This window comes from Hylobates moloch, unplaced genomic scaffold (assembly GCF_009828535.3).
Source record: "Hylobates moloch isolate HMO894 unplaced genomic scaffold, HMol_V3 SCAFFOLD_2, whole genome shotgun sequence".
NCBI classification, from domain to species: domain Eukaryota; kingdom Metazoa; phylum Chordata; class Mammalia; order Primates; family Hylobatidae; genus Hylobates; species Hylobates moloch.
This window is the reverse complement of record NW_026652277.1, coordinates 166,647,262-166,670,652: the sequence shown is the minus strand read 5'-3', so window position 1 is coordinate 166,670,652 and position 23,391 is coordinate 166,647,262. Positions and strand designations below refer to the sequence as shown.

The 23,391-nt window shown below is 43.6% G+C and overlaps 1 protein-coding gene across 7 annotated transcripts in view; it reads right to left on the bottom strand.

Moving 5' to 3' along the window:
* Positions 1–23,391, bottom strand: part of TULP4 (TUB like protein 4) — a 286,724-nt gene that overhangs the window by 40,497 nt on the left and 222,836 nt on the right. For all 7 annotated transcript variants that reach the window (XM_032161426.2, XM_058435633.1, XM_032161373.2 and 4 more), the window contains 3 exons: positions 22,685–22,865; positions 19,647–19,781; positions 10,221–10,387 (listed from right to left, as the gene is read on the bottom strand). In XM_032161426.2, coding sequence (XP_032017317.1) covers positions 10,221–10,387; positions 19,647–19,781; positions 22,685–22,865 — 483 coding nt within the window. The remainder of the gene's footprint in view (positions 1–10,220; positions 10,388–19,646; positions 19,782–22,684; positions 22,866–23,391) is intronic.

The following is a 23,391-nucleotide window of genomic DNA, read 5'->3' as shown; positions in this document are numbered from 1 at the left end:
TCACCTCTTTCCTGGGTTAACTCAGAATGACTTCACTTCCAAAACAGAAATTTAAAGTCCCTATCCAACCACAGCTTCCCATTTTGTTTGTATCATCTCCTCTTGAACATGTCTTTTTATGACTTTACACTTCCTAGCCTCAGGTCATGAAGCATCTAACCACTGATGCCATGGCTGCCCAATTCCATAGTATCCTTAGCAGTTTCCTAGATTCCTTCGACTCCTTGGCCCTGCTACTACACTCACCTTTCCAGTTCCTAATTTTAGGCAATCGGTACTACGGACTCTAGGATTACAGTGAAGGCATGGACATCACTGACTCTCACTTTAAGTTTATTATCCAGAATGGCAAGTGGATGGCACTCCATGGCACTCCTGCCGAATCTTCCCTGTGCTTTTCATCCTGCCTTTAGCTTACTGAGAAGACAGGCACCGTCCTGTAGTGTGTGTGTGCTTTGGCTCCCTCCTTTACTTAAAAATCCTTTGTCTCTTTCTACAATCTCTCCTTCCTGTCTGTTCCAGATTAAACCTCCCAACTGCCCTCAGACCCACATCTTCCAACTTGCACTGGGTTCTTGTCCCTTGCTGTTCTTTTTCTTGCTTCCTTATTTCTTCTTTTTTCCCCAGACTTATTAATTGTATATGAACACAGTCATGCCTCTCCATTTCAAGTTACCATCCTCTCTCTGCCTCCCCATCAAACCCCATCAAAACAGTAGTTTACATGTGCTGCCTCAACTTCTTCACTAGCCGCTTAGTCGCCAATTCTTTATCTTGGCTGTCACAGCTGTATCTCCAGCATCTAGAACAACGCTTGGCATACAGATGGCTCAATAAAGATAACTGAATGAATGAAAAATCTTTTACCATGTGACTTCCATCACTATTCTAGTGAGACCATTTTCGACCTTAAAACCTCCAAATTCAATTTTTCATGTCTACTTTCAACTGTTGTTCTCTTGTTCGACATATTTCCTTTAATGGTTCTGAGAGACAGGACTAGCTGGATTTCCTAGGCCGACTAAGAATCCCTAAGCCTAGCTGGGAAGGTGACCGCATCCACCTTTAAACACAGGGCTTGCAACTTAGCTCACACCCAAACAATCAGAGAGCTCACTAAAATGCTAATTAGGCAAAAACAGGAGGTAAAGAAATAGCCAATCATCTATTGCCTGAGAGCACAGCAGGAGGGACAAGGATCGGGATATAAACCCAGGCATTTGAGCCAGCAATGGCAACCCTCTTTGGGTCCCCTCCTTGTATGGGAGCTCTGTTTTCACTCTATTTCACTCTATTAAATCTTGCAACTGCACTCTTCTGGTCCATGTTTGTTAAGGCTCGAGCTGAGCTTTCGCTCACCGTCCACCACTGCTGTTTGCCGCTGTCGCAGATCCCCGATGACTCCCATCCCTCTGAATCTGGCAGGGTGTCCGCTGTGCTCCTGATCCAGCGAGGTGCCCATTGCCACTCCCGATCAGGCTAAAGGCTTGCCATTGTTCCTGCATGGCTAAGTGCCTGTGTTCATTCTAATCAAACTGAACACTAGTCACTGGGTTCCACAGTTCTCTTCCATGACCCACGACTTCTAATAGAGCTATAACACTCACCGACCGCATGGCCCAAGATTCCATTCTTTGGAATCCGTGAGGCCAAGAACCCCAGGTCAGAGAACACGAGGCTTGCCACCATCTTGGAAGTGACCCGCTGCCATTTTGGAAGTAGCCCACCACCATCTTGGGAGCTCTGGGAGCAAGGACCCCTGGTAACAGTTCTCTATGACATTCCTCTTCCATCTCCTTCCTTCTGCTGCTTGTTAAATGAAGGCTATCACTCCACTATCCAAAGTTCTATGCTTGGCCCTTTCCTCATTTCCCCTCATTCTATTCATTCCTTTGACATTAAATCCATTTCACTTCTCCAACTATGGCCTCCATGTGGATGACTCCAAATCTCTATCTCCACCCCAACTCTTGTCTCAGTTCCAGTCCCACATCCCCAAACGCCTTCCACCCTTAGAGATGTGGCTGCAACAGTAACTAAAATGGTCTGCTTTTGGCCAAGTGTGGTGGCTCAGACCTGTAATCCCAGCACTTTGGAAGGCCGAGGCGGGCAGATCACTTGAGGTCAGAAAATCAAGACCAGCCTGGCCAACATGGTGAGACCCTGTCTCTACCAAAAAATACAAAAATTAGCCAGTGTGGTGGCACACACCTGTAGTCTAGTCGCAGCTACTCGGGAGACAGAGGTGGGAGAATCGCTTGAACCCAGGAGGTGGAGGTTGCAGTGAGCTAAGATCATGCCACTGCACTCCAGCCTGAATGACAGAGTGAGATACTGTCTTGAGAAAAAAATAAAAAGGTCTGCTTTCACTGGTACTGACCTCGTCGTCCTCACAGTCCTCCAGAAGCCAAATCTCTTACAATCTCTCTAAACTCTGTGTCTCTCTTCTTCTCTATTTTCACTGTTCTGGTTTTTTGTCCTGATTCCGTCTTACTGAGATAACAACACTGCCGTCAGTTTAGTCTCCCCAAAGCCCTGTCTCACCTCTCCCTTGCTCATAAAATAAAAATACAAAACAAAAGGCCAAATGAAGTTTAATATCTTGGTCAGTGCTATGTATGGTCTGAATGTGTGTCCCTCCAAAATTCTTGTTGCAATCTAGTTCCCATGGTGGTGGTATTAGGTGGGGCCTTTGAGAAGTGATTAAGTCATGAGGCCTCCACGCTCACGATGGGATTAGTGCCCTTATAAAAGAGGTTAAAGGGAGGCGCCTCCCTGCTTTTACTCCTTCTACCATGTGAGGACACAGGCACAAGGTGCCATCTATGGAGCGGACCAGACACTGAATCAGTGCCTGGATCTTGGACTTCTCAGCCTCCAGAACTGTGAGAAATAAATTTGTATTATTTATAAATCACCCAGTCTAAGTTATTTTCTTATAGCAGCCCCAAAAGACTAAGACATACTTGGTCCTAAGACACTTTTCTAGTCTTACTTCCTGTTGTTGACCCTTACATAAACTATGCTGTAATCAAACTGTATTCTATTTCTAAAAGTGATTTATTAATAATTTTTAAAAAATAAATTATGTTATGATTGCCAGTGGCTAAAGAAACCAAGAGATAATATAAATGGCAAATAAGTTTAAGTTATCTGATCCCTGTAAATTACATAATGCTGGGGTTCAATCAGGCTGGTGGAAAAATATTAGAGATGGTTATGGAAATAGACATAAATCTTCTTGGAAGGCTGAGAAGTTTGTGTAACTTCGGTAATTTATCTGGCCAAAGGCGGCCTGATCCCTTTACCTTTAGTTAAACAAATTAAAATAGTAATAAAGAAAGGCAGAGTAGTTTACCTAGCTAGCTTGTTTACTCATATAATTTTAAGACTAACCTTTGATGTACCGAGGTGCTTAAGTGCTTTTTACTTGGGAAGTCCACAATGTCAATTACCCTCCAATGGTGTTGACTCAAGCTTTTGTTAATTAATCTTACTGAATAAATGCCAGTCGAGTTGCAACTGTTTACAGGACTCAGCAGGGAGTCTGTAAGCGGCTCCCACACACTCAGCTGGACTGGCAAAGCAGAGTATCTGTGTGTTAGTGTACTTTCTTCATCCGTTGCTGGGTCAGGGGTCTGCAAGGGACAGACTCTCTGCAGCTGGTGACCCCTGGAGAGGATTGCTGCCCCAACATAACTCACCAAGTAATGGGCAGCAGTAAGATACAGTGTTAAGGCTCACTGATTGATTCAACCAGTATTTACTGAGACTCTACCATGAGCCAAGATCTGTTCCAGGCATGGTGCAAAGCTTGGAAGAAAGGACGCATCTGGTAAACTGAGAAACAGAAAAATCCAGATTGGCAGGGTCAGAGGAGGATGGAATGGTAAGAGCTAATTCTAGAGGGGATGGAGGGCCAGATTATGATCTTTTTAAGGCACAATGAATTTTTTAACTTTATCCTAAGGGTAGTAAGAAGCTACTGATCTGACTTGTGATTTTACAAAGACTGTGGCTGCAAAGTGAAGAACAGTTTAAAAGGGAAAGGCAGGCAGGGCGTGGTGGCTCACGCCTGTAATCCCAGCACTTTGGGAGGCCGAGGCAGGTGGATCACGAGGTCAGGAGTTCAAGACCAGCCTGGCTAACATGGTAAAACCCCATCTCTACTAAAAAAGTACAAAAAATTAGCCAGGTGTGGTGGCACGTGCCTGTAATACCAGCTACTCGGGAGGCTGAGGCAGGAGAATCACTTGAATCTGGGAGGCAGAGGTTGCAGTGAACGCTGATTGCAACATTGCACTCCAGCTTGGGCAACAAGAGCAAAACTCTGTCAAAAAAAAAAAAAAAAGAAAGGGAAAGGCGTGGCTCAAACACTGCAGCTAAGATGAGGGTGGCTTGGACTAAGGTGGTGGCCAAGCAAGACAAAAGGATGTAGACACAAAGATATCTAGGAGGTAAAAATACCCACTGGGATTCAGTGGACAGGCTGACTGTTGACTTCTGGCTTGAGCAGCTGGACCACAACCTGGGATAGAAGCATTATCCATGAGGTGGAGTGTTCCAAGATTTGGGCATGTTGAATGTGCAATGCTTATGAGATGGCTAATGGGTCTGTGAAGTAAGCAGGTGGGTCTATACAGGCCTCTTTCCTTAGGCTTCAGACCTTCATTGAGATTGGAATTAAAGCTGTAAGAGTGGTTGAAATTGTCTGAGGAATACAGAGTGAGAAAAGCGATCAGGCAGAGGTGGAAAAATACCCACAAAGAGCAGGTGCAAGACTCCTTTCCTCCAGGTTATCAAAGCACCAGGTAAATAGTTCTACTTCAAAGTCAAAAGCATTTCTGTGTCATCACTTGTCTGTCTTCCTTAACTAGCTGTGAGCTCCTAGGAAGTATGGATCATGTCTTTCTTGTTCAGCTCTGAAACACTAGCACTCAGAGCTCAGTGCCAGCCACACAGTAGCTCCTCAAAATATCTTGGCTGGATGCTTGAACTTGAGTGAACAAATAGGCTTATTTGCTCAAGAAGATATTATACTGCCCAAAGACCCAGTTTAATCCTACTTCTTAAAAACAAAAACCCAAATAACCTGATTGAAAAATGGGCAAAGGGCTTGAACACACATTTCTCAAAAGAAGATATGCAACAACATCACTAATCAACATTATTAATCCTTAGGGAAATGCAAATCAAAACCACAATGAGATATCACCTAACATCCAAGAGGATGGCTAGTCCAAAAAAAATCCCAGAAAAATGACAGTGTTGGCAAGGATGTGGAAAAACTAGAATCCTTGTGTAATGTTAGTGAAAATGTAAAATGGTGCAGCTTGTAAACCAAAAATAAAATCCTAAGCCCCCTATCGACTGAATGGAGCCTCTCTTGGCCAAGGAAACCCCAGAAAAACCTTAAAAACTGAATTTCCAGCCATGACAGGAAGGGAGGCTGGACATACCTCATTATACTCCCTCCCATCTGGAATTTAGGTCCAACTGACCTGAGTAAATGTTAAAATAGAGATCATAAGACAAAAGACTCTTGATGGCAATAAGATAACAAATTCTAAACCATACCTAAGGCCATGCAAGGCAAGCCTTAAGCCATGCCTATAGGCCATCAATCTCGCTAAATGGGTCATAATTTTTGCTGACTCTGACATAGCATCCGAATGTTTTAACTTAAAACATTCCTTTCTGCTGACTCCCAAGTTCTAGACCAAATTTTGTTGCTTTAACTAACTGTAGATTAAATAATCTCTGAATCTACCTGACTTGTATACTCCTCTACTTCTCCTGGTTTCAAGATATTCCACATTTTCAAGCTGAGCCAACGTATACCTTCCACATGTTGATTTATGTCTTTGCCTGTAACTCTTGCCTCCCTGAAATGTACAAAACCAGACTGTAATTCAACTGCTTCGGGCGCACTTTCTCAGGACCTCTTGAGACTGTTTTGCTCGGCCAGCGTCACTCATACTGGCTCAAAATAAACCTCTTTAAAATATTTTACAGTTTAGTCTTTCTGTTAACAAGCTGCTATGAAAAAACAGTATGGCAGTTCCTCACAAAATTAAAAATAGAATTACCATATGATCCAGCAAGTCCACTTCTGGGCACAAATCCAGAAGACTTGAAAAGCAGGGTCTCAAAGAGATATCTGTACACCCATATTCACAGAAGAATTATTCACAACAGCCGAAAGATGGAAGGAACCCAAATGTCCATCAATGGGTAAACAAAATGTGGTATATCCATACAATAAAATATTATTCAGCCTTAAAAAGAAAGAAAATTCTGACACATGGTACAACATGGATGAACCTTAAGGACATTATGCTAAGTGAAATAAGCCAGTCAGAAAAAGATAAACACTTGTAAACCAAAAATAAAATTCTAAGCCACCCAAACTATGGAATAGGCCTGCTGTTGGCCAAGGGGATGCCAAAGGAGTCTAGAAAACTAGTTCAGGCTATGACAGGAAGGAAGGTTGGGCATGGTCCTTATATTGCCCCCATCCCTTTGGGGTTTAGGCACAACTGACCAACATTAACATTAAAATAGAGGAAAGACTGATAAAACTGACTCTTTGTAGCAATAAGATACCAAATTCCAACTTGATTCTGACATAGCATCATACAACAGATAGCGGGCCTGAAGGAAATCAAAGTATTTTACCCCCAAATATAGTTTGTTGATATATTTTGAAATGGCAAAACCTGCAAATGGCAAAACCCTGCAAAACCATCTCTTGTTAGGAAATTTGCATTTTGTAGAGAATCTCCTTCCTTTTCTAGGTCTTTTCCTGATCCAGGAGACATTTAACCAAGAGTCTGATACCTTTTAAGGTCTGAAAGGAGACATTTACCATTTATTCACCCTGAAGCCTGCTACTTAAGTGGTTTCATCTGCATAATAAGAACCTTGGGGCCGGGTGCAGTGGCTCCTGCCCATAATTCTAGCACTTTGGGAGGCCGAGGAGGGCGGATCACAAGGTGAGGCATTTGAGACTAGCCTGGCCAACAGGGTGAAAGCAGAACTGCTTAAACCCGGGAGGCGGAGGTTGCAGTGAGCTGAGATCACGCCACTGCACTCCAGCCTGTGGGATAGGGCAAGACCTCCGTTTGGCAGGGGGGTGGTTGCGGCGGGGAACAAGAACATTGGCTTCCACAACCCCCTTACCTTAACTCAAGCACTTGTTTCTCCTGACTTCAACCCTTTAGGCAAAGCTTAACTCTTTCAACCAACCAAAGATTTTCAACCAATCAGAAAATCTTTGAATCCATCTGTGACATGTGTATGGCCTGGTTTCAAGATGTCCTATCTTTCCACAGGCTTAACCAACATGTGCCTTACGGGTATTGATGTCTTTGTCTGTAACTTCTGTCTCCCTAAAATGTACAAAACCAAGTTGTGACCTGACTACCTAAGGCACATCACATATTCTCAGGACCTCTTGAGACTGTGTCCTAGGCCATGGTTGCTCATATGTGGCTCAGAATAAACCTCTTAAAATATTGTACAGAATCTGGTTTGTCAACATATTGCATAATTCCACTTACATGAGGTTTGTAGAGTCGAACTCATAGAAAAGATAGTAAAATGGTGCTTCTCATAGACTGGGAGGAGAGAGAAACAGGGAGTAGTTGTTTAAAAGGTAAAGAGTTTTAGTTTTGCAAGATGAAAAGGTGCTGGAAATTGGTTGTAAAAAAATGTAATATACTCAGCACTACAAAACAGTACACTTAAAAATGGTTAAGATGATAAATTTGGCCAGGCGCGGTGGCTCAAGCCTGTAATCCCAGCACTTTGGGAGGCCGAGGCGGGCGGATCACAAGATCAGGAGATCGAGACCATCCTGGCTAACACGGTGAAACCCCGTCTCTACTAAAAATACAAAAAATTAGCCAGGCGCGGTGGCGGGCGCCTGTAGTCCCAGCTACTCGGGAGGCTGAGGCAGGAGAATGGCATGAACCCAAGAGGCAGAGCTTGCAGTGAGCCAAGATAGCGCCACTGCACTCCGGCCTGGGTGAAAGAGCGAGACTCCGTCTCAAAAAAAAAAAAAAAGATGATAAATTTTATATGTATTTTACCACAATTAAAAGAAGAAAATATATATTTAAATATTTAATGCCTGCACGTAACTACAGATTTCCCCATATCTGGTATCCCTGCCTCTCTGATGAGCTGAGTAATGTTAGGACACAGATTCTTTTTTTTTTTTTTAATGAAGTCTATTCCATTTATTTTTTTCTTTTTATATATATATATTTTTTATTATATTTTAAGTTCTAGGGTACATGCGCACAATATGCAGGTTTGTTACATATGTATATATGTGCCATGTTGGTGTGCTGCACCCATTAACTCATCATTTACATTAGGTATATCTCCTAAATGCTATCCCTCCCCGCTACCCCCACCCTACAAGAGGCCCTGGTGTGTGATGTTCCCCTTCCTAGGACACAGATTCTTGTTCATTATCACCTCCACTGTCAACTCCCTCCTACGCATACCTCTATTACACACTGCTGATAATTCATCCTCCACTATAACTGACCCAAACATAAGGTGGCCTAAAGATTTCTGGGAAATAAAAACAAATAGAAAGGGGGCCCATCTGTATATACTTTCTTAAAGACTTTTAAGCTTTTAAAATTACTGCTTAACAACAATTTAGTTAAAATGTAAAGGTTCATCACTGGCATAACAAATATAAAATCAGAGTGTGACAGGATTCAGGACATGCTTCCCCAAATATGACTGCAGGAGACCAGAATAAGCCACCACAAATCTGCCTTTTTGGCATAAGGATAATTTCGAGCTGGTTACTTTGAGATACACATAGGATAAAGACACAGGGTAGGCCAGGAGTGGTGGCTGATGGCTGTAATCCCAGCACTTTGGGAGGCTGAGGCAGGTGGATCACCTGAGGTCAGGAGTTCAAGACCAGCCTGGCCAACATGGCAAAAACCCATCTCTACTAAAAAAAACATACAAAAATTAGCCGGGCGTGGTGGCAGGCACCTGTAATCCCAGCTATTCAGGAGGCTGAGGCAGGAGAATTGCTTGAACCCGGGAGGAGGAGGTTGTAGTGAGCCGAGATGGCGCCACTGCACTCCAGCCTGGGCAACAAGAGTGAAACTCCATCTCAGAAAAAAAAAAAAAAAGGACACAAGGTAAACTCTGAAGAGTTATCTTTTTATAAGAGAAATTACATCTACAAAGAAAATCTGGCTAGGCATGGTGGCTCATGCCTGTAATCCCAGCATCTTGGGAGGCCAAGGCAGGCAGATCATGAGGTCAGGAGATCGAGATCATCCTGGCTAACATGGTGAAACCCCATCTCTGCTAAAAATACAAAAAATTAGCCGGGTGTGGTGGCGGACACCTGTAGTCCCAGCTACTCGGGAGGCTGAGGCAGGAGAACGGTGTGAACCTGGGAGGCAGAGCTTGCAGTGAGCCGAGATTGCGCCACTGCACTTCAGCCTGGGCGAGAAAGCGTCTCAAAAAAAAAAGAAAAGAAAATCTACATATGTAAGGGTTTCTCTCTCTGCACCAAGAAGAGAAGGATGACTGGACTTCTGGAGACTTAAAAAAAAAAAAGAGAAGGCATTGGCTTAAATCTCCAGAATGAACATCACCCTTCTTTCTCTGTTTCTGTGAAGCATTTAAGCCTGTAGTCTAAGACAATTTTTTGAGCTGCTCTAGAGACTTACTCATTTCTTTGGGTTAACTCCCGCATATGCAGGAGATACACATGTTATTAAACTTCTGTCTGTTTTTCTCTTGTTAATCTGTCCTTCGTAATGGGGAGTCCTGCTAAGAACTCACTAAGAGTAGAGAAGAAAATTACTCTTCCTCTCTTACAAGTGAATAAGTGAAGATTCAGCATTCACTTCTGCAATTTTCTGATTTCTGCTTCAGACTGATGATAAACACCAGCCTACTCTGCTTATTCACTATGTGCTCATTTGACTGGGAAATAGAATAAAGCATTCTGGTTAAAAGGCAAAAACTGCTTTCTCCCTTATTTGTCCTGGTTTACCCACCACAACCTAACTAAGGTAAAAAAAGATGAAAATAAAATTTGTCAACAATAATTATAATAATCTATTCACTAGTATTTAACAGAAATTGGGGTAATACCAATATAGTGGTGGCATTCCCTGAAAGCAGATACTGCTGAAAATGTACTTGTTTCCAGAGAACATCCTTACCTGCACGAGAGTGTCCAGTGTGAAGATGTGCTCCCCACGAACATTGTAGAACTTGACCATGGCACTCTTCAGAAGGGGACCATTGGGAAGCTCACCAAGCTGGGTCTGCCGTTCCATCCCAGCGACTGCCAGCAAGTCCCCCTGTGTGCACCACTGGGCTACCACCTCTGAAACAGAGGAGAGAGGGTCAGCACTAGGACACAACCCTCCTCAAACTGCCACTCAGCAAGGCTACTGTCTTCAGGAGTTTAAAAAATACAGACACTGAGCAAATACAACAAAAATATATTCATGGTTTTTTCTTTTTTTTTTTTTTTGAGACAGAGTTTCACTCTTGTTGCCCAGGCTGAAGTGCAATGGCGCGATCTCGGCCCACTGCAACCTCTGCCTCCTGGGTTCAAGCGATTCTCCTGCCTCAGCCTCCCGAGTAGCTGGGACTACAGGTGTGTGCCACCACACCCGGCTAATTTCGTATTTTTAGTAGAGACGGGATTTCTCCATGTTGGTCAGGGTGGTCTCGAACTCCTGACCTCAGGTGATCTGCCCACCTTGGCCTCCCAAAGTGCTGGGATTACAGGCATGAGCCACTGCGCACAGCCCATATATTCATGTTTTAGCTCATGAATACAACCAATTTCTCTGAAGATGATGGATTCTATTAAAAACAGGTGTTTGTTGCATGAATGGGGATTGTAGTTTACTGAAACACAACCAAATTAGGTAGAAATCATGATATCATAAAGTTAGCATGTTAAATATGTATCTCCAATTCCAGTATTTCTATAATGAGACTTGTAGAACTTTTTTTTTTTTTTTTTTTTTTAAGAGACAGCAAGACAATAAAACCTATGACTGTATATTCATATAAGTACTGGTCCCACTGCCGTGTCTTCCACTCCCAGGGATGACTCAGAGAGTTTATAAATGCCAAAAGTAAAAAGCACATCGAAAACAAAGCCTTAGTTTATATTCATTTGATTTCTGGGCACTACTGGGCAGATAAGGTTCATACAAAGGACACACGTGCATATGAGAATGCTGACTTTTATTTGCCATTTGATGATGTTGTGGGGCTTAGAAAAGAAAATAAATACCCCTGCTGGGAGACAGTTTTTTCAGCATAATTTCCACATTGGAAATTTGATGCCCACCTACAAACTATTCAGTGCCTATAAGAAATGGTTATTAAAAGGTTTATCTTATCCCAATGTGAGCAATTATTTCTTGCTGGTAAAACAAAAGCTATTAGTATTAATAAGATTTATGACATATTTTTTTCTCCCTCAAGACCCTAAAATCGTAATCTGGTTTATGCAGAGATCTCTGAAATCTAGAACTAAAGTGGCCCACTTTGCAGAGAAGCTGGGCGGAACTTAAAGAAAATGCTCTGCCCTGATGGGCACATATTTCAGAGGTGGGGCTAGAATTCAGTGGTCCTCGGGCTCTATCAGCACACACATGACAATACCCCTTATTCATGCATGGTCATGATTTTGATGCAGCCACCAGAACATTCTGAGGTTGCTGAAGCTCTTTCACCTCTCTTGAAAACTAGAGTGTGTCTCCTGGGACAAGACAGGTTTCCAGACCAGGGAACGCAGGACTTTCTCATGAAGTTAGCTGCAGGGCAGAAAGCAGGGAGACAAAGGGCTGAGCCAAAGCAGTTACAGATGAATAGAAAATGGAAAAAAACCTGCCACAATAAGGAAATGAAAAATTACATAAAAGAACGAAAAACATCCTGTGAATCAGATTCTTTTACAGATGCGAGGGGAAGATAGAGGATTCATGCACATACTAAATGTGCTCTGGGCATTCAACGCCTAGATCTATCTCAGGGAAAAGCCTGCTTGTGATCAGGAAACTGAGATGACGTTCTCTGGAGAGCAGCTTTGGACACACAAGGAAACCAAAAGGCGAGGCACTAACATAAACAGTCAAAGTAGTAACAAAGATGACGGTGTCTCAAGCTTCTTAGGACGGAAGCATGATTGTAATATTGTAGAAATAAAGATGACGACATGAAACTTCCACAGCTCCTCATCTGAACTGTACCATTCTTGTATTTATTTTTAAAATAAGATTTTTTTGAATTGTATTGCAAGGTGGCTTTCCCCAACAGAAAAGTGGATTGTTGCCCCTATAGAGCTGACCTATGATGCTTTCGGAGACTGCTCAGGGACTCAGCAAGCAACTTGGGGCACTCCCAGGCTCTGTCCATGAGATGGGCTATCTATCTGAGGCAAGAGTGAATCCAAATGTTTACAAGCAAACTCTCAGGGACTTCTTTTTTTTTTTTTTTTGAGACAGTGTTTCACTCTCGTTGCCCAGGCTGGAGTACAATGGTGTGATCTCGGCTCACTGCAACCTCCGCCTCCTGGGTTCAAGCAATTCTCCTGCCTCAGCCTCCAAGTAGCTGGGATTACAGGCATGCGCCACCATGCCCGGCTAATTTTGTATTTTCAGTAGAGACAGGGTTTCTCCATGTTGGTCAGGCTAGTCTCAACTTCCCGACCTCAGGTGATCCACCCCCCTCGGCCTCCCAAAGTGCTGAGATTACAGGCGGGAGCCACTGCACCCGGCCAGGATTTCTTCTAATGCAGGTGCAAAGTTATAATGAGATGATTGTCATCTGCAAAGGCGAATCACTCTTTCAAAAAAGATTAAATTCCATATAAATAATGCCATTTCTTGTTCCAACGATTATGGAGCTACATGCATCAAGCGATATAGCAACGTACGTGAGCGTCTCTGATGATTCAGCATAAAGCAGTCCTGAGCCACAGAACAGGCACAGCCACGACCAGGGACACAGGCTATCTCATAAAGTACTAGCATGAAGAATTCAGCAGTGGGACTAAGAAAGAATAACCCTGAATTTTTCAGTGTCAGTCAGGAGTATGTGAGTTTTCTGCAGGAGTTGAATTCCTAGGGCAAAAGTTTAAAATTTTCAGAAATTAGTGGGAAAATCAAAGTAAAAGAAAACACTCATTCAATTTCTACATGTCATTATGATAAAGAAGAGAAGGATACAGAAGCCTAGATATAGTCAGGACAGAACTTTTTTGTTTCAGAAACTTTTTGTAAATGATGTCTGTCTTACTTAAAAAATAATCCCCAGTATCTTTGCCCAAGACTTCAGTAATAATTTTGTTTGAATCTCTCATTTTAAAATTTGTTTCAGAATACAACCTAAAAGGAACAAACTAATGCTCTACTCAGTAGGCCTCTTCTCCCTTTTCCTAAAGCTCGTGGCCCAGAGTCTCTAATCTCACCCTCACAGGCAACAGGGAGTTCTAGAGCACACAAGAGGTCCGTACTCTGGAAGCATCTATGTTTCTCAATGATTTTGGGGGTGTGGATTTTTGGTCTCTAACATGTTTTACACAAAGAAATTCAGCACACCTACACTATTCTCCTTTAGCCAGAAAATCTTATGGATCTTTTTTGGTAAAAGTCTGGAAGGTTATATGCAGTCAGTGAAAATTTAGTTCTTTTGTGTTAACAAGAAGCCCTTTGTGTGGTATTGATGGGTCAAAAAGAGGCAGCTAAATTTTAACAGAAAAAGAAAGGTGTGCTTATCAAGCACCATATATATTGCAGCTACTGTTTGGAGTCTGAAGTTATCCAGTCCTTTGTCCCTTAGATTACCATGTGCATGATTCACCTCTTTATTAGTCATTAGACATGCATGTTGTGTATGTGCATACACACGTGCATGTGCAGCAGTGGGAGGGTGGAGGAAAGAGAAACTAATTAATTAGCAAAGTGTGTGATGATAAAATAACAGGTACATTTTTTTTCCTTTAAGAAGTACGTTTCACTGCAAGGACTGAAAAAAAGGGGCACATACTCAATGAGGACGACGTGGACAAATCCTGTCAGGTCTGCCCACAGGAGCAGATAGCATCAATGACTGAAAGCACCTGCCTCAAAAATTCCCTCCTCATTTTCTCAGTGTGCTCAATGAAATGATAAAAAGAGAAAATTCTGCAAAACAAAAAAAAAAACAAACAAAGCCCAGGGGTTGGAGCTTTTAATTTCAAGGCAAGTGTGGGATAAAATGAGTGCCTCTGGTAGCCTGCTTTGCCACTGAGGGATGAACTGGCTTGGGCAGAAAATTTCTGAACTCATGATTGAATTATTTCTACTCAGGAGAAGAGCAGAAGTCATAACAATGGGTAAAAACCCCAAGTAAAGTGAATCAATTCCTCAATTCCCTGCTTATTGCGTGATGAAGAGAAGTCCCTGTTCTGAAGGAAGAGAATCTGAGGAAGGCAGAACTTCCTCAGCAAACCACTGCCAAGCAAAATCAGAGCCTAACCCTCCCCAGAACCCGGCCTTTGAGCCCACAGACACATCTGCAGTGAAAATGAAGCGTGCTGGCTGATGGAGAAGAGGCCTGGGCAGGGACCAAGAGCTATGTGGAATTCTAGGTTCTTTTGCACAGGACATAAATTCCAGTGCTGGTGATACACTAAAACAATAGTGCGAGTCACCTTCCTTCGCTGCTAAAGTTCTTTAGTGATATTCCTCTGAGACAGCAATAGAGAAAAACCAAGTGGATTGGAGACCTTTTTAATTTCCTCTATGAGACAAGTGGCTGACCTGTCTGTAACAGAACAGATGACCCCAGGCTAAAAACACTGCCGTGTGCCGTCTCCGACAGTATTCTAGTTGTCTCATCCCAATATTTACCAACATAGCCCGTAAGACAGTGGATAAAAAAATAAGTTACAAAACAAAAATGATTGCTATTCATACCACATGTAAAGGCTAAGTCCTTAAAACATTCTGATCCCAAGAGAGAAAAGGTAAATTGCCTACATATAGCACTGTCGGGGCACAGAGAACGAGATCCCGAGTATGGTGCTTTGGTACCCTGAGCATTTTTTTTTTTTTTTGAGATGAAGTCTTGCTCTGTCACCCAGGCTGGAGTGTAGTGGCGTGATCTCAGCTCACTGTAACCTCCACCTCCTGGGTTCAAGCAATTCTACCACCTCACCCTCCCGAGTAGCTGGGATTACAGGCACACACCACCATGCCTGGCTAATTTTTGTTGTTTTTTAGTAGAGATGGGGTTTCACCATGTTGGCCAGGCTAGTCTCGAACTCCTGACCTTGTGATACACCCACCTCAGTCTCCCAAAGTGCTGGGATTACAGGTGTGAGCCATCGCACCCGGCCTGAGCATTTTGAATTAAAGGCAACTGGAAGGACTTAGAACACAGGTGTCCAATCTTTTGGCTTCCTTGGGCCACACTGGAAGAAGAGGAATTGTCTTGGGCCACACATAAATACACGAATACTAACAAGAGCTGATGAGCTTAAACAAACAAACAAAAAATCTCATAATGTTTTCAGAAAGTTTACAAATTTGTGTTGGGCCACATTCAAAGCTGTCCTGGGCTGCATGTGGCCCACAGGCTGCAAGCTGGACAAGCATGCCTTAGAAGCTGCTTCAGAGCCAAGGACTTTCTGATCTTCTCCTGCTTTCCCCAAATAACCAGGATAGACTTAACCACCAGAGAAGAGAGTACAAGTTGTCGAAACCTTTGGTCACAGGCAGAGTTCTACCCCTCACCTTCCCATAACTTACAAGTCCCATTCAGTTCCCAAGAATTATTAACAAGGTAACATCCACCTCCTGGGTCCATTCATTTCCCCTAGAAATCACTTACTACTAATCATGATTGCCTACCCACCTCCCCATTTCCCGCCTTCCCATGGAAAGGCTATAAAAACTTCAACCATGTGGCCTTTCTTTGAGTCTCTTTATTCTATGTGCGTCCTATGCTTATTCACATTAATACATTTCTATGCCTTTTCTCCTATTAATCTGTCTACTGTCAGTCATTTCAGGGAACCTTCAGGGAGAACAGAAGGGCAGCTTTTTCTCTGTCCTTACAGCACCTACTTGATGGCACCAGCTCATTTTGATTTAATCTAATTTTCTGAAACTAGGAAGACACAGAACAAAAGCATCCTGCAAATAATTTTTCTTTTTTTGAGACGGAGTCTTGCTCTGTTGCCCAGGCTAGAGTGCAATGGCACAATCTCGGCTCATTGCAACCTCTGCCTCCCGGGTTCAAGTGATTCTTCAGCCTCCCAAGTAGCTGGGATTACAGGCATGCACCACCAAGCCTGGCTAATTTTTGTATTTTCAGTAGAGACGAGGTTTTGCCATGTTGGCCAGGCTGGTCTCGAACTCCTGACCTCAGGTGATCCACCTGCCTCAGCCTCCCAAAGTGCTGGGATTACAGGCGTGAGCCACTGTACCCCACTGAAAGCATCCTGTAAATAACTGAAAACATTTTTAGGTTAGATTTAGATATCTAGTTAGGTAATAATTAAAGTGTTAAATTTGCCTGTATTTTTAGAAGAAAACTCAAGGAAAAAAAAATTGGGGAGGGCTACTTTGGGTCGCCTCCCCAAGTTACCTAACGTGTGCTTCTACCTATATTGCACATATGGTTGCAAAATGTTAGAAATACTGCTCGAGGATGGGCATGGTGGCTCACGCCTGTAATCCCAGCACTTTGGGAGGCCCAGGCAGGCAGATCACGTGAGGTCAGGAGTTCGAGACCAGCCTGACCAATACGATGAAACCCCATCTCTACTAAAAATACAAAAATTAGCCAAGCGTTGTGGCATGCGTCTGTAATCTCAGCTACTCAGGAGGCTGAGACAGGAGAATCACTTGAAACTGGGAGGCAGAAGGCTCAGTGAGCCAAGATCGTGCCACTGCACTCCAGCCTGGGCAACAAGAGCAAAACTCCATCTCAAAAAAAAAATATATATATATACCTTAGGCATATGCAAGGAGTAAAAAATAAAGTTTCCATAAGCAGGGTGGTAAAAAAACTGGAAAAATTCCCCCTGTAAAGAATAAAAAGGAGCCGGGCGCGGTGGCTCACGCTTGTAATCCCAGCACTTTGGGAGGCCGAGGCGGGCGGATCACGAGGTCAGGAGATCGAGACCACGGTGAAACCCCATCTCTACTAAAAACACAAAAAATTAGCCGGGCGTGGTGGCAGGCACCTGTAGTCCCAGCTACTCGGAGAGGCTGAGGCAGGAGAATGGCCTGAACCCGGGAGGCGGAGCTTGCAGTGAGCCGAGATCGCGCCACTGGACTCCAGCCTGGGCGACAGAGCGAGACTCCATCTCAAAAAAAAAAAAAAAAGAATAAAAAGGAACTGAGTGGTAATTATATTATGTTCAGCCTTCACCAGATATTTGGTAGAGAAACCAAGTTCAGGATTCCAGAACTAGAGGCAGGTTCTCAAAAAATTAATAAACTTGGTTTAAAGGTTTAAAAATAGAATTTTGAAGAAAAAAGTTAAGCATGGATTATAAATACATTAGGAATTTATGTTGATCATCCTTGTGTTTTAGCTCCATGAAAGACAGAACATTCAGAAAAAAATTTACAGACAAGCAGAGGAATTTAAGTTCATCATCACCACAAAAAATATGTACTCAACTCCTACCGGGGCCTATGTGTGATAAAAAGGACTTCAACGTCATTCATGTCCCTCAGGAGTTTACAGCCTAAGTAATTCCTTATAATTATAGTCCTGAGACAGTAAATTGGGATGCCCAAAAGAGGGTGTGTAATATGTTTCTAAAAATATTCTATAGTTTAAAAATAGAATAATTACTTGGGGGTGGGGTTGCAGAGGCAGATGTGATTCTTGCCAACCAACAGTTAAGTATATAGACTTGATTCTTTTTTTTTTTTTTTGAGACGGAGTCTTGCTCTGTCACCCAGGCTGGAGTGTGCAGTGGCGCAATCTCGGCTCACTGCAAGCTCTGCCTCCCGGGTTCACGCCATTCTCCTGCCTCAGCCTCTCCGAGTAGCTGGGACCACAGGCGCCCGCCACCGCGCCCGCCACCACGCCCGGCTAAGTTTTGTATTTTTAGTAGAGACGGGGTTTCACCGTGGTCTCGATCTCCTGACCTCGTGATCCGCCCGCCTCGGCACCCAAAGTGCTGGGATTACAAGCGTGAGCCACCGCGCCCGGCCTTTTTTTTTTCTCGGCTCACTGCAACCTCTGCCTCCCAGGTTCAAGCGATTCTCCTGCCTCAGCCTCCCAAGTAGCTGGGACTATAGGCACATGCCACCACGCCTGGCTTTTTTTTTTTTTTTTCCGAGACAGAGTCTTGCTCTGTCACCCAGGCTGGAGTGCAGTGGCTTGATCTCAGCTCACTGTAACCTCCGCCTCCCAGGTTCAAGCAATTCTCCTGCCTCAGCCTCCCGAGTAGCTGGCATTACAGGCACCTGCCACCACGCCTGGCTAATTTATGTATTTTTAGTACAGACAGGGTTTCACCATGTTGGCCAGGCTGGTCTTGCCCGGCTAATTTTTTGTGTTTAGCTAAGTTTTGTATTTTTAGTAGAGACGGGGTTTCACCATGTTTGCCAGGATGGTCTCCATCTCCTGACCTCATCATCCACCCACCTTGGCCTCCTCAAGTCCCAGGATTACAGGCATGAGCCACCGCGCCCGGCCTAGACTTGATTCTTTACATCCCTGTGATTGCTGAATAATTCAGGCAAGCAGCAGCAGCACATGGTAATGACTCCCTAGACCGATGGCCAGTTTTGAATGACAGTAGCGAGTTACACCAAAGTTCCTGGCTTCTCTCCTATATCCTCATTCACATTATAGGAGGTCCCTCAAACATCATGGGTCAGAGGCAGCCCAGGTATTGAATTTTAAAACCTTTTTACCTTGTACCATTCAACCCTGAAGAGACAGATTGTTTTTCCATAGAATTCACATCAATCGGGTCAACAACATCAGCAGTACTCTCGAACTGCAAAATTCACAACACTCCAAATGCCTACGCCCACTGATTTTCTTTTGAGATAACAACACTCATAATATCTATCAGGAAGGTATCAGCACTTGACTGCTGCCCTTCACATCAATGCCTCAGTCTAGTAATTGCAGAACCTCCACAAGTCTTTCAAGGTAACTTTATCGCACCAATGATCAGTTCCTTAATAAGCCTGCCAGATTCTTAAAATTACAGGGGCTTCTGTGTAAATGATGTCTTGTGCACCATCTGCTGCCTTAGGGATGGCAGGTGCTGCAGTCCGTTTATTGTGCAGACATGCGTAAGCCAAATGCAAACATACTTGTACACCTGAGAGAGGATCATTCTTGTCATAGTGAGGAAAAGAGCAGGCTAAGACAAAGACTGAATGTCAGGAATCTCCCTTTGAGATAAGACTAGGTATGGACTTGTCAGATAAGCAAAGGAGTGAAGAGGGAGTGGCTTTAGTTAACAGACTCCATGAAGCCCAGAAGGGGTCACCACAGAGGACAGGAATCAGTAAGCACAGGGTGTATAAGACTGGCCTTGAGGCAACACACATGGGCCCGGTCTGCAGGTTTGGGGTGTGTGCAGCATTCTGTACCTTTCAGCCCTGAGCGGATGACCGTGGGAGACAAGTCATCGTAGTTGTTCATTAAGCTGATGTCTCCCGAGGTGAAGCTGACGGTGAGCAGAGGCTTGATGTTCTGCACTGGGATGGGATATGCTGCCGGACCATCTGCAGGAACACAAGTGCCAAGTGAAAAGGAGGGAAGCACACCACCCAAATCCAGGTTCCCAAAGCTGCAATCTTGCATGGTGCCTTGGAAACTGCCTGACAATGCAGATCCTACTCTGGATTGGGATGCTACCTGAATGAAGCATTCTATATCATTCAGGAACTACACAAGGGCCATCAGTGTGCACTAACAGAGAATTCGTAAGAAGCAGGACACTAGGGACCTGGGGGCGACTGGTGAGTGGTGAGAATATGTGTGAAAGTTTATTAACTTGATGTTAATGTGTTACACAGTTCTAATGATATATAGACATAAATTATTTTAATGTCATACAACATCCAAAGATGGTAGGAGGTGGGATAAAAACATTTTCTTAATTCTGGTCTAAGAGAGAAAAAAATTGCTTTTTAAGACTAAATCCTCTTTCATTGAATGTTACAGGAAATAAGCAGCCACAGAGGCCAGCCCAGATTTGGAGAGAAGGTTGGGCTAAATGTGGCTCATAGAGGCTTGCTGCACCTGCAGAGCACAGCCGGCATAAGGAAAACCCTGCTCTGGAGCCTCATGCAGACATTAAGGAAGGGGTCATGATGGACCATGGACTTGGTCTTTCACAGGGTGTTTGAAAAAGCAAAAGTAAGCCCTTCCTAGATGCCTAGATAGATCAACGTTTTCAGAAGGCTCCTGTAGGCTTCACAGCCACACTGGGCTCATCTTAGCAGCCATCGAGGTGGGCCTACCTGCCATTTGTCTGCAGAGGAAGCCCAGTTATTGCTTTGCTTCACATCATGACACTGCACTATACTGACCTCTGCACTCAAATTCCCTAGGCCACTAAGAAGAACCCTGTTGCACGTGAAAGGTGAACACCTGTCATCCTCTAAACTGCCCCCCTGCTTCTGAGAAGGGCAACTACCTGGAGGAGCAACCAGGGACTGAATTCTATTCTTGGATTTACTCTGGACTTGCTTTATAAATTTGGTCTCTGGGTCCTGTTTTTTTTTCTTTTCTGTTTTTTTTTTTTTGAGACGGAGACTTGCTCTGTCGCCCAGGCTCTGGAATGCAGTGGCGCGATCTCGGCTCACTGCAGGCTCTGCCTCCCTGGTTCAAGCCATTCTCCTGCCTCAGCCTCCAGAGTAGCTGGGATTACAGGTGCCCACGACCATGCTCAGCTAATTTTTTTTTTTTTTGTATTTTTAGTAGAGATGGGATTTCAGTGTGTTAGCCAGGATGGTCTCGATCTCCTGACCTCATGATCCACCCGCCTCAGCCTCCCAAAGTGCTGGGATTACAGGCCTGAGCCACCGTGCCCAGCCCCTTGTTTTTTTTTTTTTTTCAATAATAAAATGGGGGCAAGTAAATCTAGATTTGATCCACTAAAGAGGAGTTCTAAGAGTATGCTGAGTCCATGTGATGAAGACACTGACTTTACTATTATGAGGCTGTAGAAATATGACCAACACTTCTCTCAAGGCTGGTATCCTATTAGGAAAGGGGATGGTTAATTCCTAAATTGCTTTATGGGTGCTAGGAACACCCATAAAAAGCCCCAAGCCACTAGTCCTAAAACACTACCATTAATCTCAATTGTTTTTCATGTGTGAATGCCTTCTCCTAAAATGAATAAATGAATGAGTATGTGTGTATACACATACGTGTCTGCTGCTGGGAAGCATAACACACTGTGACAGGAAAGAGAAGACAACATGAGAATATTGCAGGTTCCAACGGAGGCAGACAATTTCTATAATTTCCCCCAGAACAGCCCTTCACAGGACGACATGCCCCACAATGGCAGGAAAGGTTAGAAACCACCCACTGTGCCCTTTGACTATGAAGGGCACACAGCAGTGTAAGCACAGCTGTGCCAGGCTAAGGATAGAAGCCTGCGGCAGTGTGACCACTTCTAATCAAGAAGCCAGTCCCATTCCCCAAAACGAGGCGGTTACAGCTAGGTAGGAAGGCTAAATTCTAGTGTTCTATACCATGGAGGATGACATGTTAACAATAATATATTATCATATTATATCGTTTCAAATACCTAGAATGAGGATATTGAATGTTCCCCACACAAAGAAATGATGTTTGAGATGATGAATATGTTAACTAAAATGATCTGATCACTATACATTATGTGTATCAAAATATCACAATGTACCTCATGAATATGTACAATTATTGTCTGTCAATTTTTTTAAAAGAGATGGGTACAGGGGATGGGATGCTGGTGAAGAGCCAGCTGAGTAGGCCAGTGCTGTACACTGATTCTGGAGACCTGCTAGAGGTTAAGGTGGCTGGAATTTGAAGTCGTCCCCACCAAGAGTATTCAATACCAAGTGGAGTATACAGAGAGGCAGCAGGTCTTTTAGACCTGAGAAGGAGGAGAGCTTCTGCCTGAAATAAAGACGATAGACAGAAATGCGGAGTTATCTGCCCAAGGTGCTGGCCTTCATTATGGCAGAACAAATCCCTTTCTCATGCACCTAAAGCCGCGGGCTTTAATAACATTGGGGATTTGGATATATCACATATTAAGTTATAATAATAGCACAGCATTTTTCATCTTTAGCTTTCTTTATTGTCGCTAAGCAGCTAAGACCCAGAATACCTCAGGGACACAGGAAGAGCCATGTGTCTCACTTTATATCTAGGAAAAGCTAAGCGAATTAAGTGTAATCAATTCGACCAGTGATTCTGAGAAAAGGGACAACAGCGGGGAGACAGTCACATCTAGATGAGGCCAGCCCTACCTTGCATTTCAGCTTGATAACTCTTCCCAGGAAGCTCGGGTGCCATAGGTGTGGTGGCCCTTCACCCCCCCTCCTCTACATCAGTCTACTCCACTCCGATGCCCTTCCTTGTCCTTCTGGTCAGTGACAAGGAAAGTAGGGCCAATGAGTACCTTGGGGAGGGGCGTAGTCATCTGAGTCCGTGTCACTCTCGCTGCTGTCCTCCACCAGGAAGATCGGGTAGTTCCAGGACATGCCGAGGACACCGTCTGACTCGTGCAAGAGGACGTGGGCCAGCATCCTGCCGTGGCAATCCATGACAATCACCTGCCCATCAGCTGTGCCAAACAGAACCTGCAATCCAGGACGGGGACCTCTGACCAAGTGGCAGCAAGGGCCAGTTTCTGGCACACCTTGTTGCCTCAATTTGTTTTAGGAAGACAATATATATTTAGAACTAAAAATAGCTAGTTAAGTAACAACAGCACAGTGACACAAAATGTTAAGTAGAACCTCTGCTGGCTATTCCTGCAAGAATTTTAGTCCTTTAATACTGAAATGTGACTAACAGCAGAATGAGTACATTATATTGCATGGATGTTTTCAAATAATACCAGCAAAATCACTGTTATACTATTTGTAGGGGTTTTGCTTTGTATTTTTGATTGGAGGAGAGGAGTTAGGAAAATATTCATTTACTTTTCTGGAAAACGAAGAAGCAGCAGAGATTTGTTGTTATAATTTTCTCAAATTTAGAAGAAAAAGCTTAGGTTTACGTTTGACCAAAGAGAAAATGCATTGGGTTATGTAAGCATGTTATCTAACCATATTTGGAAAAGAAGATGCTCCTGAAACAATGTTTTATTTCCAAAGTTGAGTG